Here is a 13536-nt window from a genome sequence, read left to right as displayed (position 1 = left end):
TGTTTGTAATTATAAAAAATTAAAACAAAATGAATGTTATTAGTATGAGAATGGTTAAATAGTTGTCTACTTAATGGTTGGTTCATTTAAAAAGAATTTAAAGGACTTCCCTGGTGGTCCAGTGTTGAAGACTCTGCACTCCCAATGATGGGGGCCTGGGTTTGATCCCTGGTCAGGGAACTAGATCCCACATGCCACAACTAAGAGTTCACATGCCACAACTAAAGATCCCACTCGCTGCAACGAAGATCCTGTGTGCCGCAACCAGCACAGCCAAATAAATAAGTTAATATTTTTTCAAAAATTTAAGAGCTCTTTGGTCTTTTTATTTAACACACACTTGGTGCCTAAATTTGCCAGATGTCAAGCATACATCAAATAAGAATTAGTCTGATAGAAAAAATTAGACTTTAAACACAAACAAGGGGATGGATAGTTACAAATTGTGGTAAGTGGTGTGAAGATACAGTACTATGAGAGAGAGTAACAGCCAAAGTCTTCTTTAGATATAGTCTAAAATAATCACATTCAAGCCAAAATCTGAAGAACAAAAGTTAACTTTTAGTAAAGAGTTTTAAGCCAGGAAGCAAGTTGGAAATGTAGGGTTTAAAAAGATAACTGGCTATTGCAAGGAGAATAGATTGGGGGTGGGAAGAGTGGAGAAAGGAATACCAATGTGAAGTTGTAAAGTTGTAACATAGTGATCTGGTAGACTAGGTGAGAGATGATGTTGCCAAGATTAGAGTGGGTAGTAGAGCAGTTGGAGAGAAATAGATTTAAGACATACTGGGGAGATAGGGTAGAACAGACAGAATCTATTGATAAATTGGGTTGAGTGGATATAGTGATGGATGAGTGACTCTTGTTTATTTTTTAACAGCTTTATTGAAGTATAATTCACATATGATAAGATTCACCCTTTTGAAGTGCACAGTTCAGTAGTTTTTACCATATTCACAGGGTTGTGCAGTCATTACCACTATCTAATTCAGAACTTTTTCATTACCACACCTGCATTTTTGACATGAGCAACTGAGTGTACAATGGTAGCATATTGAATGGGAACAGAACAGGTGTGAGAAGATAAAGGATGCTGAGTTTGGGTTTTTATGCATGTTAAGAGATGGCAATATCAAGTAGGTACCATCAGTGCCAAGATGAGAATGGGTGGCATTACATAGGGAGAATGTGTTGTATAGGGTAGGAAGAGAAGGCAAAATCCTGAGGAGCTCTGACATGGCGGGTGGGGTGGCTAGAGCAAGAGCGCCAACCAAAAAAACTAAGAAGGCATGGCCTGTGAGGTAGGAGGGTGTCCAGGAAAATGTGGAATCATGCAAGCATACCATTTTGAGAAGAAATGGTATGCACTTTCAAATGTTGCTTAGAGGTCTAATAATATAAGGATAGGAAGGTTCTTTTTTATAAGTAACAAATAGATGTCCAGGTTTGGGCCAGACAGAGGTTGGATGTTGGGGCTAAGACCAAAAGGTAAAGGGACCTCTGGATGACCTTTCAAGGTACACTCTATGGATGAAAAGTCACTGTGATGAGAAGAAGGGAAGGAGGAAAGGAGGAAGAAAGGAAGGGAAATGTTATTAAATTTGATAGAATAGACTTTGTCATTGGTGATTTTAGCAAGGGTTGTTTTGGTGTGGTGATGGTATTGGAGTGATTTAGAGAGTAAATGGGAGGTAAGAAAGCACATTTACTCAATATGGTTTTCTATTATTTGGTGGAAGGGTGGTGTAAGGTTTGTTTATTTGGTTGAGAGATTTTGGAGCATATTCGTTTGCTGTGGTAATGATCCCAGGGAGGAGGATAATCTGTGTAGTAGAAAAACTAAACATGAAAGCAAGTTAGTGTGTCGAATGGAATCCAGAATACCTGGTGGAATTAGCCTTTTGAGGGAAGGAGGATAATTCCTTAGTTGTATCTGGAAACACGGAGAAGATGGTTTTAGATACAAGTAGATTTATAGGTTGGGTGACAGAAAGGTAGGGGAAAAGTTTCTATTTCAACGCTGTATTTTCCCAGTGAAGTATGAGAGAGAATCGTTCATGAGTAAGGGAGGTTACGAACTGTGAGTATTGCAGAGATGATGAGAAATATCTGTGGAAAGTGGGAATTTAGTAGAGAAACAGGATTGTAGGACAAATGATGTTCAATGTTATTAGCCCCCATTGTCCATCAGATGTGGATAAGTAAAATGTAGTATATCCATACACTGGAATATTATTTGGCAATAAAAGGAAATGAAGCACTGATACATGCTACAACGTGGATGAACCTTGAAAACATTACGCTAAGTGAAAGAAGTCACAAAAAGCTATTTGTGTAAAATGTCCAGAATATGCAAATTTATAGAAGCAAAGTAGAATAATGGTTACCTAGGGCTGCAGAAAGGCAGAGAGGAAGATTGGGGGGAAATAGCTAACAAGCAATGAAGGTGTCCTAATGTTGATGTGGTGATGATTGCACAACTTGTTGAATATACTAAAAACCATTTAACTGACACTTTAAATTGGTGGTTTCTATGGCATGGGAGTTACATCTCCATAATGCTGTTTTTGTTTGGTTTTTTTAAGTGTGTGTTCCTTTTAGAAAATTGCAAAAATATAGGAAAGTATTGGAAAGGGAAATTAAAATAACCCATAACTCCACAACATAGAGATGGCTATGTGTACTTTGGTTTATCTTATTATGACTGTATGTGTAGTCTTTATACTTAATTATGTAGTAAGTTATCTTTATATACAAAAGCATTTTTTTAAAACTTCTTTCAGCTAACTTTTGTTTGTTTCTTTTGTTACAGAGCCAAATGTTCTAGCTGGCACTTTAGTTGCTCATACAGATGCTGTCTGGGGTCTTGCTTATAGTGGCATAAAAAATCAATTACTGTCATGTTCAGCAGATGGCACTGTTAGATTATGGAATCCACAAGAAAAATTGCCGTGTATTTGCACTTACAATGGAGACAAGGGTGAGTAAATTTTGCCTCTTTGAAAAAAGCTAATTTTTTAAAAATTTGGAAGATAAAAAAGACAAAGTAGTTGATTTACTATTTCCTGACTGCTTAAAGAGATAATTGAAAAAACTTATAAAGCTGTGATAATTTTTTTTATTCCTAGTCATTTTTTTATAAATAAGAAAGGTGCTTTGCAAGTATATCCTGTAGCTCAGTGCTTTTTTTGACCTTTTTCAGGACATGTCCTATGTGAAGAATAGAATTATTTGTATGTGACAGTAGAGTAGACAAACGAGGCTACTTACAGGAACAGCAGGAGGCCCTCCACCAGCTCCATCCAAGTGGCTGCTTACAAAGATTGAAGGGATCACAGTCTCAAGCATACCTATAAACCGCATATGAGCACACTGGTTGAGAAGTCTAGCCATAATCATTGAAATAGTACCCTTAACTGGGAAGTGCAAACTGAGTTACACAAGTAATTTTTTTAAATCATACCTTTTATTTTTACGAAAAATAATTTTTTGTTTTAAAACATTTTAGATGAACATTTATGCTTAATTTTGTTGGGTCTCTAGATACCTTAGTGATTCTACTAATTTTGAATTGCCTAAATAAGCTTTTGAGGTGAAAATTCATTTAGATAATTTGTTTCTTGCTTCATCCAGGTAATTAATTGCTTACTCCAGATTTCACATAGTTGTGCATTGATCTGGACAGTTGAATTTAATATGTTAAAGAGCAAAATTGCTGCTTGGGACACTTTAGGATAGTACTGCATCAGTGCATTCCAGAGTCCAAACCTTCATTTTCACAGATCCAAAAATTTGACTTGTATTAGCTATTTGATAAGGCTTACCAGTCTCAGACAGGTGAACAGTCTCCCAAGACAATGATGTGAGAATGCTATTTTATCATTTTACAGGAAGAAATAAAATTGCAAGTGGGCCAGTAAACTAACCTAGGGTTTTTTTCTCTCAGGAGAAAATGCATAGGAGAACAATAACTTTTGTATATATCTACTCTTACTTTAAGAGCCTTCTAGCTATATTTTTCTTATAATGTTACAAAAACTCCTAATAATTGAGGAAAAGTTACCCATTATATCTTACCATCCTAACATAATTGCTTTTTTTTCATTATTAACATTATTTCAAGAATATTCAAATTCCTTTTTCTTACTAGAAAATCAGAGATTTCTAAATTATTGTGTTCACACTGTGTCTCTTTGTGCTCCTTTCAGAGCATGGAATACCTACATCGGTTGACTTTATAGGCTGTGATCCAGCTCATATGGTGACCTCTTTCAACACTGGTAGTACAGTAATTTATGATTTAGAAACATCACAATCATTGGTGATGCTTTCATCACAGATAGATTCTGGTAAGTTTTCTGGTAAGGTTGGAACCTTTAAAAGGATTATTTCACAATAGAGGGTAACCTTTCAATTTTTATATTTTGACTGTATTTAGTATGGAAAAATAATTACTTTCACTGTATACTTATTATTTCTGCTGTTTCCTCAAATTATGCTTAAAAGCTTGGGTGAATATGTGGGGACAGAGAAGTGAGTAGAGCAATGTAAAGGTAAAAGAAAGCAAGTGAAATAATTAAGTTTTTAATGAAAATACATGTGAAAGTAGAGAAAATATAATGAACCAAATGAAATCATCATCCAGCTCCATTAATTATGTGTAAATGGCCAAGGTTGTAAGTATAGGATGTGGTATGTATTTTACAGTTTATTCAAATAGGGATCCAAATAAGGCCCATGCATTGTGATTGGTTGGTAAGTCTGTCAGGTCTCTTTTCATCTGTAGGTTCCCCCTCCATCTCTTTTATTTCCCTTGCATTTCTTAATTGAAGAAATTAGGTAGTTTGTCCTATAGTTTCCCATAGTTTGGATTTTGCCAGTTACGTCCTTGTGGTATCATTTAATGCGCTCCTCTGTTCATTTTATTTCCTGTAAATTGTTTGTGGATCTAGAGGCTTATTCAAATTCAGGTTCAATGTTTTTATTTGTCTTCATTTTAAAGTTTATAAGTGTTTTTCGCAAGATTATTTCATAGTAATCTGTGAATTTTTTTCAGAAGTAAATATTGTCTGTTTTATCTTTTTCTTATGTTTCCATTCATTGCTTGGGTCCATTAATTCATTAACTGCTGAAAAATTATTTTCTAATTCTGTCATTTCTTCTCCATTATTAGCTAGAATGCTTCTATAAAAAGGAATACCTCTCATCAGTAATTTGGTTACCTGGAGTTAGTAGTTATAAAGGAAAAGCAAGATAAATGATTGCTTTAAAATGATGAGGTACTTCCCTAGCATCCTCCAAAGGTGACCAGTGAGTCTTTTGGGTATTGTTTGGTTTTATTATCATTATAATCTTTCTTGGATATAAATGTATTTTATGTATTTCAGTCTGTTGCAGGTATTATCTTTATTGCTACTCCGATTATTTCATCTTTGGCCAGTGGGAGCTTATTCAGCTTGGCTTCTGAGTCCTCCTTTTGACATGACCCTGTTAGTTGTTGATGGTTTTCTTGCCTTCTGAGATGACAAGGTGTTCTAGGTTCATCTTGTTCACTTTGCACCCCAGATCTGAAATCAGCCATTTCTCTAAGGAGCCATGGTTTCTTTTAGTGGAAAATGGCATTTAGAGACTACAAGATAGGTGCTGTGCTATTGAGTCAGTCCCCATGGCTTTCATGTCTCTTGAGTTGGTCATTGGTTTAGACTTTTTCAGTGGACAGAGCTAGAAGTACATTTTTAATAAAGAAAAAGACTGATAAATTTATACAAATACTTCCAATTCTAATTCAGATTTATCTCATTGATTTCATATCTTTATCTCATTGATTTCATATCTTTATCTTATTTTAACAATGTTGAAACTCTTGGTTCTCAGCAAAATCATCATAATTTCTTGTTTGATTTATCTCACAGTACAGATACAGTCATCTCAGAATAATAATAGCAACACCACCAACAGTATCATTACTAATAATAGGGTATAGTCTACGAGTGTTGGACAGTCTAATTACTGTGCTTTTAAAAGTCACTTGAAGTAGTTCATTTCTTTGTGCTTATACTGCCGATTGGATATATGGTTAAGTTCATTTAATTTTATGGTTAAGTTTCATTTGTTTGATTTTTCATGACTGCTCTTTTAAAAGTCATTTTATAATTATAGAAAACATTTAAATGGTTCCATGGTCAAATCTCAAACCACATTATACCCAAAGTGTCTTTTCAACCCAAGTCCCCTTCTTCCTCTTACATACATTTTTTTTCAATGTGTTTAAGTTCAGTTAAGAGTTCTTGTATACATGTAGAATAATTGATTTACTTAGTCTAATAAATGTTGACAATATTTTCCCTTTTTTTTTTTTTAATAATTTATCTATTTGGCTGCCTCGGGTCTTAGTTGTGGCACGTGGGCTCTTTCATTGCAGCGCACAGGCTCTTCCTTGCAGCACGCAGGCTTAGTTGCCTCACAGCATGTGGGATCTTAATTCCCTGACCAGGGATCGAACCCATGTCCCCTGCATTGGGAGGCGGATTCTTAACCACTGGACCACCAGGGAAGTCCCTTCCCATTTGTTTTGATCTCTCTCTTTTTTTTTCCTCATCACTAATCTAATCAAAAATTAAGAACTTGGTAGTAAAGAAAAGATCTCATTCCTAAGAACATTAATTCCAATTCTCTGTTTTTTTGTCAGTGTGGGTGGGATGTGGGTGGTTCTTACAAACATCTAATTATCACTTATGAATTTTTTTCTTTATTAATTGCCTCCAGTTCTTTTATGGGCTATTTATTAAAAGCAATGATTTGTGGGTCTTTTAAAAATTCTAAACCACCTATATTGACAGTCTAAATTAAAATACTTCAAACTTTGGGGCTTCCCTGGTGGTGCAGTGGTTGAGAGTCCGCCTGCCAATGCAGGGGACACTGGTTCGTGCCCCGGTCCGGGAAGATCCCACATGCCGCAGAGCGGCTGGGCCCATGAGCCATGGCCGCTGAGCCTGCGTGTCCGGATCCTGTGCTCCGCAGCGGCAGAGGCCACAACAGTGAGAGGCCTGCGTACCGCAAAAAAAAACAATAAATAAAATAATAAAATACTTCTAACTTTTTTCTAAACTTGAGCCTAGTACTATCCATTTATATTATAGGGCATGCTAGCTTACACATAATGTAAGAAATTGTATCTCTCTAGAGCTCTAGTTCTACTTCTTAGACTTTTTGTTTTATGTATAAAAGCTTTAGTTGTTAGTGATTCTTATTTTTTGGTAAGACTAAAAAGGCCATTATTTAACTTCTGATTGAAGTATTTGTTTTTTTTTTTTTAATTGAAATATAGTTGACGGACAGTATTAAGTCAGGTGTACTACATATTATTTGACATTTGCATACATTTTGAAATGATCACCACAATAAATCTAATAACCATCTTTCCTCGTACAAATTTATTGAAATATTATCGACCATATTCCTTATGCTGTATATTACATCACCATGGCTTATTTATTTTATAACTGGAGGTTTCTCCCTCATAATCCCCTTTACCTCTTCCCCTGCCACTCCCTCCCCTCCCCTCTGGTAACCACCTATTTCTTTTCTGTGTCTGTGAACCTGTTTTTATTTTATATTGTCTTGTTTGTACTTTTTTTAGATTTCACATTACATTGATGGTTTGAATTTTGGTGTATTATTATTCTTTATTTTTCAGGTTTACAATCCAGTAATCACATTAATAGAGTAGTAAGTCATCCCACACTTCCTGTTACAATAACTGCTCATGAAGATAGACACATCAAATTTTTTGACAATAAAACGGGTAAGTAGGTTATCTTATTTTCTATATAAGATATTGACTTCTTGGCTTCAAAATTGCCAAGTTAAACTGATTTAACTCAAATTTTTGCTTTACTTAATGTAGCACACTTATAATATGTTAATTTTTATCCTTAAGTATATATAATACCTTGCTTACCTCTTATGATTTCTTCATTTCATGACAGTTATAAACCCTTTCATTTGAATTTTTTTTCTTTATATTCTGTTGTGAATTAGTATAGCAGAAAAGATCTCTTTCTAGTATTTGGCATTTCAGATATGTCCTTAAAATTATTTCTCAGTGGATGAAATGATGATACAGTGTCAATTGTTTATTGTCATCTTTCCTCTATTTCTTTTTTTTTTTTTTAATTAATCAATTTATTTTTTTGCGGTACGCCGGGCCTCTCACTGTTGTGGCCTCTCCCATTGCGGAGCACAGGCTCCGGACGCACAGGCTCACGGGCCCAGCCACTCCACGGCATGTGGGATCTTCCCAGACCGGGGCACGAACCCGTGTCCCCTGCATTGGCAGGCAGACTCTCAGCCACTGCGCCACCAGGGAAGCCCTCCTCTATTTCTTGTTGTAAGGAAAACATACCAATTATATAGAAGTCAAATCAAATTTTAATTTGGCCATAGAATTGTTTGTTTAAGGGCCTCTGTCTCATCTGTCATTACCTAGAATACTACGTAAAGTACTGTTTGCTCTCTTTCAGGAAAAGTCTGATAGCTAAGAGAGGCTTCTTTGAGGAGCTAAAATGATTAGAGGGATATTGAAGTACTTCAAATAAGAAACTTAAATGTTAATTGCAACATTTTTGCAGGACAACAAATTATCAAGCAAGACAGCAAATTAGAACTAAGATTTCTCTTTGAAGGTTGTATAGGACATGGTCATAATTTTTAGTCTTTATAGTCTTACATAAATATCTTTGCTCAAATAACACTTCATGGACAGAGGTTCCTTTTAACTCAGTAGGACAAGTTGAGAAGAGAATGGATATTCACAGGTCTATATATTGCACAGGAAAGAAGATTCATATTCATGTGAATGTTCTCAGTTAACACCTTATCAAATCAATTCTTTAAACATTTTTATGAAGCCTAAACATCTTCCACTGCTGCAAGAACAAAGAGATAATTTCCTTTACTGTATTTCTAAAAAGATTCCTTTCATTAATTATTGAAGATTTATATTTGTAAGGGGAGGTTCAGGAATTTTAGTAGTTATATTAAAAGCAAAAAGTGAGTCTCTAGAGCTGTTTTAGTGGCAGAAATCAGAAATAAGGAGCCTATAGCCTTTTAAATTGTTTACAAATTCTACCAATTAATTCTTGGTGTTAACCAGCTAGTACCTTATTTGTAATGTGAAGATAATTGAAGCAACAGGCTCTAAACAATGGAAAATCTCTCTCTCTCATTTTCTGTCTCTCATACACACAGATACACACACATACAACACTTGAGTTAAATTAAACTGTAAATTGAGTTGAGATATATTGTTTTAAAGTCTTTTTTGAAAAGTGGTAATTTATTTAAATGTAATAAACTAGGATATCCCGATAACTGGTGTTGATGGTTAGCTAAGTTGTTAATAGTAGGGTATTATTCTATCAAATTAATAGTAAATTTCTTGAAATTTTTAAAAAAATAAATTTATTTATTTATTTATTGCTGTGTTGGGTCTTTGTTGCTGCGCGGGCTTTCTCTAGTTGCGGCAAGCGGGGGCTACTCTTTGTTGCGGTGCGTGGGCTTCTCATCGCGGTGGCTTCTGTTGTTGCAGAGCACGGGCTCTAGGGCGCACAGGCTTCAGTAGTTGTGGCACGCAGGTTCAGCAGTTGTGGCTCGTGGACTCTAGAGTGCAGGCTCAGTAGTTGTGGCGCACGGGCTTAGTTGCTCCGTGGCACATGGGATCTTCCCAGACCAGGGCTCAAACCCATGTCCCCTGCATTGGCAGGCAGATTCTTAACCACTGTGCCACCAGGGAAGCCCTTGAATTTTTTTTTTATCTGAAACATAGAAATTGATAGTATGAATGGACTCAGTAAGTATTTAGATTTTAACAATAAAAGTATATTTAGTATTTCGCACTGCACTGGCTACTATCGTGTAAGATGTTTCTGCTTTCTGAGGGCTTATTGTCTGGGGAAAATAGTGTGTGTGGGTGTGCACACGCTCATACATGCACACACTCAATGCATAATGCAGTAGGATAAAGGAGTCTTCATAGAGTGAAGGTTTGAGTGTTTCCTTGAAAGAATGGCAAGGTGTTTGTTTGTTTGTTTTTAAGTGAAGAAAATAGGAAATTCCATATAAGGGTATATTTTGAGTAGAGGCACAGCAGTGGGAACTTGGGCTGGAACAGAAGTTTCTTATAGGCAAAACCAGAGACGTAAGTTTGGAAAAGGAAAGCAGAAACTATTGAGGTGAACTTTTCAGAGCCAGGCTAAGAATAATGGATCTTTGTTTACACTATGCACTATGAAAACCACTTGAATATTTGAGCAGGGGTTTGCAATATTGGTTTAGAAAGAGTATTCAAGTCACACTATATGGTAGACCCTTGACTTTAGAGAATTTAAAACTTTCAATTTGTACTGTTTGTTCCAGAGAGATCTTCAGGGCTCATGATTTTTAAAATTTTGGTAGAGGGACAAATAGGAATTGCATATGTGCTGTGCTCAAGAGACTTGGCTAGTGGGTGAATGTGGGAGAAGGTGTAGTACAAGTGAGGGATGTGGAGGACTTGGAGGAAGAGGGTCTGAATTGCTTATGGACTCATTCATTCAGCAAAGTTTATTATGAGTATCTGCCATATCCTCAGCACACTTCTCCATGCTTGGTGAACAAAAATAAAATATCCTCTTAAATCTTACAGACAAGCGGTATATTGCTTTCTGTAAGTGAAACACTGTTTTATTTGATTTACATATACTAACATATTTGCTCTTCTAATAGCTCCGTAAGGTAGATATAGCACTATTATCTTCATTTTATAGTTGAAATAAAGGATCAAAAGAAGTTATTTGTTCAGTGTTACAAAACAGAGAAAATTACAGGTTTCGGATTCAAACCCCCATGCAGTTTGCTTCCAGAGTCCACTATTTTTTTTATTAGTCTGTTTCTTCTCCATTTCATAGATTATCCCAAATAATAAGATTATCTTAAGTCAAAGAGCTTAAGGTGCCGGGGAAGAGAGAACTGGTGACTGCATGTGTCCTCTGTTTCCTCAGTTATAGGAAGAAAGAATTAATCTTGGTGGGGGAAGAAGGGTGGTAGCAGAGCCATGGGGCAAAGGTAAATTTGGTTAAATGTGAGAAGCTGCATGTATATGCTGCTGAAGGAGGGGTCCTAGTTGTTGGGAGGGGTCAGAAGCTTTGTGACTTCTGTGGTCACTAGTAGAAACCCAGCATCCAGCTTGGTTCAGCATTGCACCTCTCTGTAAATGGTCCAATCTGAAGGTCACTCACATTCTGAAGTGACTTCGTGACTATGTAGAGGAAGGTTGATTCTAAACTGACTACATATCATAGTGAGGGTTAGTTTAGTGCACAGGCAGGAAAGCTGAAGTTAAACTTGGAAAATTATAGCACCCTTAAAGAAATGGGTAAATCTGCTATTTGGTTGAAAGAATTCTTTGGTTTAAGACATGTTAAATATAGGAGATGTAGGATCATTCTCAGGAGAGAAATCAGAACGAGATCTATGAATTAAGAGTCACCATCACAGAGCTGATATTTTAAGGGAAGCTGATGATGCTTAGTAGTTAACCCCCTAATGTTTTGAGGCCAGCCATTTCATACTCTGGGTTTTTTTTTTTAATAGGACTATTCAGAGGAATGGATTCTAGAACTGATAGGTAAATTATGTTGGACTAATAGTATGTTGAATGATTTTTCTGTTTCTCAGGATAGTAGAGAAAAGTCGTTAAAATTACTGTTAATCTTAGTATTGATGAAAAACAGACAAATGTGGTTGAAATGACAGGAGACTAATTTTGTCCTTAATTGATAATTGTTTAGTATTGCCAGAAAATGGCAGACTTACGTTTTTCAGAGTAACTTTTTGCACATTTGATTATGTTGTGGTTTTGTATTCAGGTTAAGGGCTATAGCCCCATGGCAAATAACAAAAGTAGGTCTATTTCAAGTCTCAGTGTGGAACGTCATCAGGGGACAAGGAGCATGGCAAACGACTGTAAATAGAATTCTGGAGAAAGACCTCCATCTCTCATTAGAAGCCCAGGCATTTGAGTAATAAATATTCATTGCTGAATGAAAGGGGAGGAAATTTTTTAAGTTAGTGGTACTTGCTGTTTTATTCCTTTCTTGGATGAATCAATTTATGATTTTGCTTTCCAACCATCAGAACATGTATTGCCAATGCAGAGGCTGATGCCCTTGTATTTGTGCAACGCAACTTTGTATTCACAACTTGTTTTTTAATTTCAATTCACTGTTGAATCCATTTGCTTGCCAAATCTTAATGAAGATATTCACTAAATTATGTTTTCCAGAATAGTGCTTTTGCTACTATCTGGAGAAATCCAGAGTAATTTCTGTGATGTACTCCCACCCTTCTCCCCTTTCTTGTTTCTAATGTATTAAATGATTGACATTTCAGAAGATAAATGTTGCTACTAGAATCTTTAGAAAGGAATATATTCCCTGGTGATTTATTTATCATTAACCCTGTATATACAATAATTTTTACATCTCTGAATGAGAAGGATTCTATTTGCATTTTAATTCCCCTTTACATGATACATGATCTTAAGCTTTTTTTTTTGCGGTATGCGGGCCTCTCACTGTGGCTGTGGCCTCTCCCGTTGTGGAGCACAGGCTCCGGACGCGCAGGCTTCAGATGCACAGGCTCAGCAGCCATGGCTCACGGGCCCAGCCGCTCCGCGGCATGTGGGATCCTCCCAGACCAGGGCACGAACCCATGTCCCCTGCATCAGCAGGCGGACTCTCAACCACTGCGCCACCAGGGAAGCCCAATCTTAAGCTTTTGATGCAACCCTATAGTCATTATGGTTTTCACTATCATATACTGTCAGATTCATATCACACAGATGTCTTTAGGAGTTGCTGGGAAACTTCTGCATTAGAATTAAAATTGTCTTTAGAATATTATTATAGTGGATGAACCTTGAAAACATTATACTAAGTGACAGAAGGCAGACACAAAATGCCACGTGTTATTGTATGATTTCATTTGTATGAAGCATTCAGAATAGGCCAGTCCATAGAGAAAGCAGATTAGTGGTTACCGGGGACTTGGGGAGGAATGGGGAGTGACTGCTTAGTGGGTACAGGGTTTCCTTTTGCAGAGATGAAAATGTTCTGAACTAGATAATGGTGATTTGCACATTATTATGAATGTTCTAAAAGCCACTGAATTGTACCCTCTTAAATGTTTAAAATGGTAAATTTTGTGTTAAATGTATTTTATCACAATAAAAAATATTGCTGTGGTGAAATTTTATGTCGGTATTGTATTTTGGTTTCTGATCGCTCAAGTTAGTAACTATTTAAAAACTTAATCTTCTCTGTTATGTTTTATTTAGGTAAAATGATCCATTCTATGGTAGCTCATTTGGATGCTGTTACAAGTCTAGCAGTAGATCCTAATGGAATCTACTTGATGTCTGGAAGTAAGTCTGAACTTCCTGTACTGCCCACAAATTGTATAATAGAACTGTTACTCAGTAACATTTTTCATTTATTC

General features: G+C 36.2%; 1 protein-coding gene across 5 annotated transcripts in view; it reads left to right on the top strand.

Moving 5' to 3' along the window:
- Positions 1-13536, top strand: part of STRN3 (striatin 3) — a 115136-nt gene that overhangs the window by 99937 nt on the left and 1663 nt on the right. For 4 of the 5 annotated variants that reach the window (XM_032624386.1, XM_032624385.1, XM_032624383.1 and 1 more), the window contains 4 exons: positions 2813-2980; positions 4209-4349; positions 7697-7804; positions 13376-13462. In XM_032624386.1, the coding sequence (XP_032480277.1) occupies positions 2813-2980; positions 4209-4349; positions 7697-7804; positions 13376-13462 (504 nt within the window). The remainder of the gene's footprint in view (positions 1-2812; positions 2981-4208; positions 4350-7696; positions 7805-13375; positions 13463-13536) is intronic. The other variant, XM_032624387.1, reaches the window with a different exon arrangement.

Source organism: Phocoena sinus, chromosome 2 (genome assembly GCF_008692025.1).
Source record: "Phocoena sinus isolate mPhoSin1 chromosome 2, mPhoSin1.pri, whole genome shotgun sequence".
NCBI classification, from domain to species: Eukaryota; Metazoa; Chordata; class Mammalia; order Artiodactyla; family Phocoenidae; genus Phocoena; species Phocoena sinus.
The sequence above is the reverse complement of the archived record's forward strand: the minus strand, read 5'-3'. Positions and strand labels throughout refer to the sequence as shown.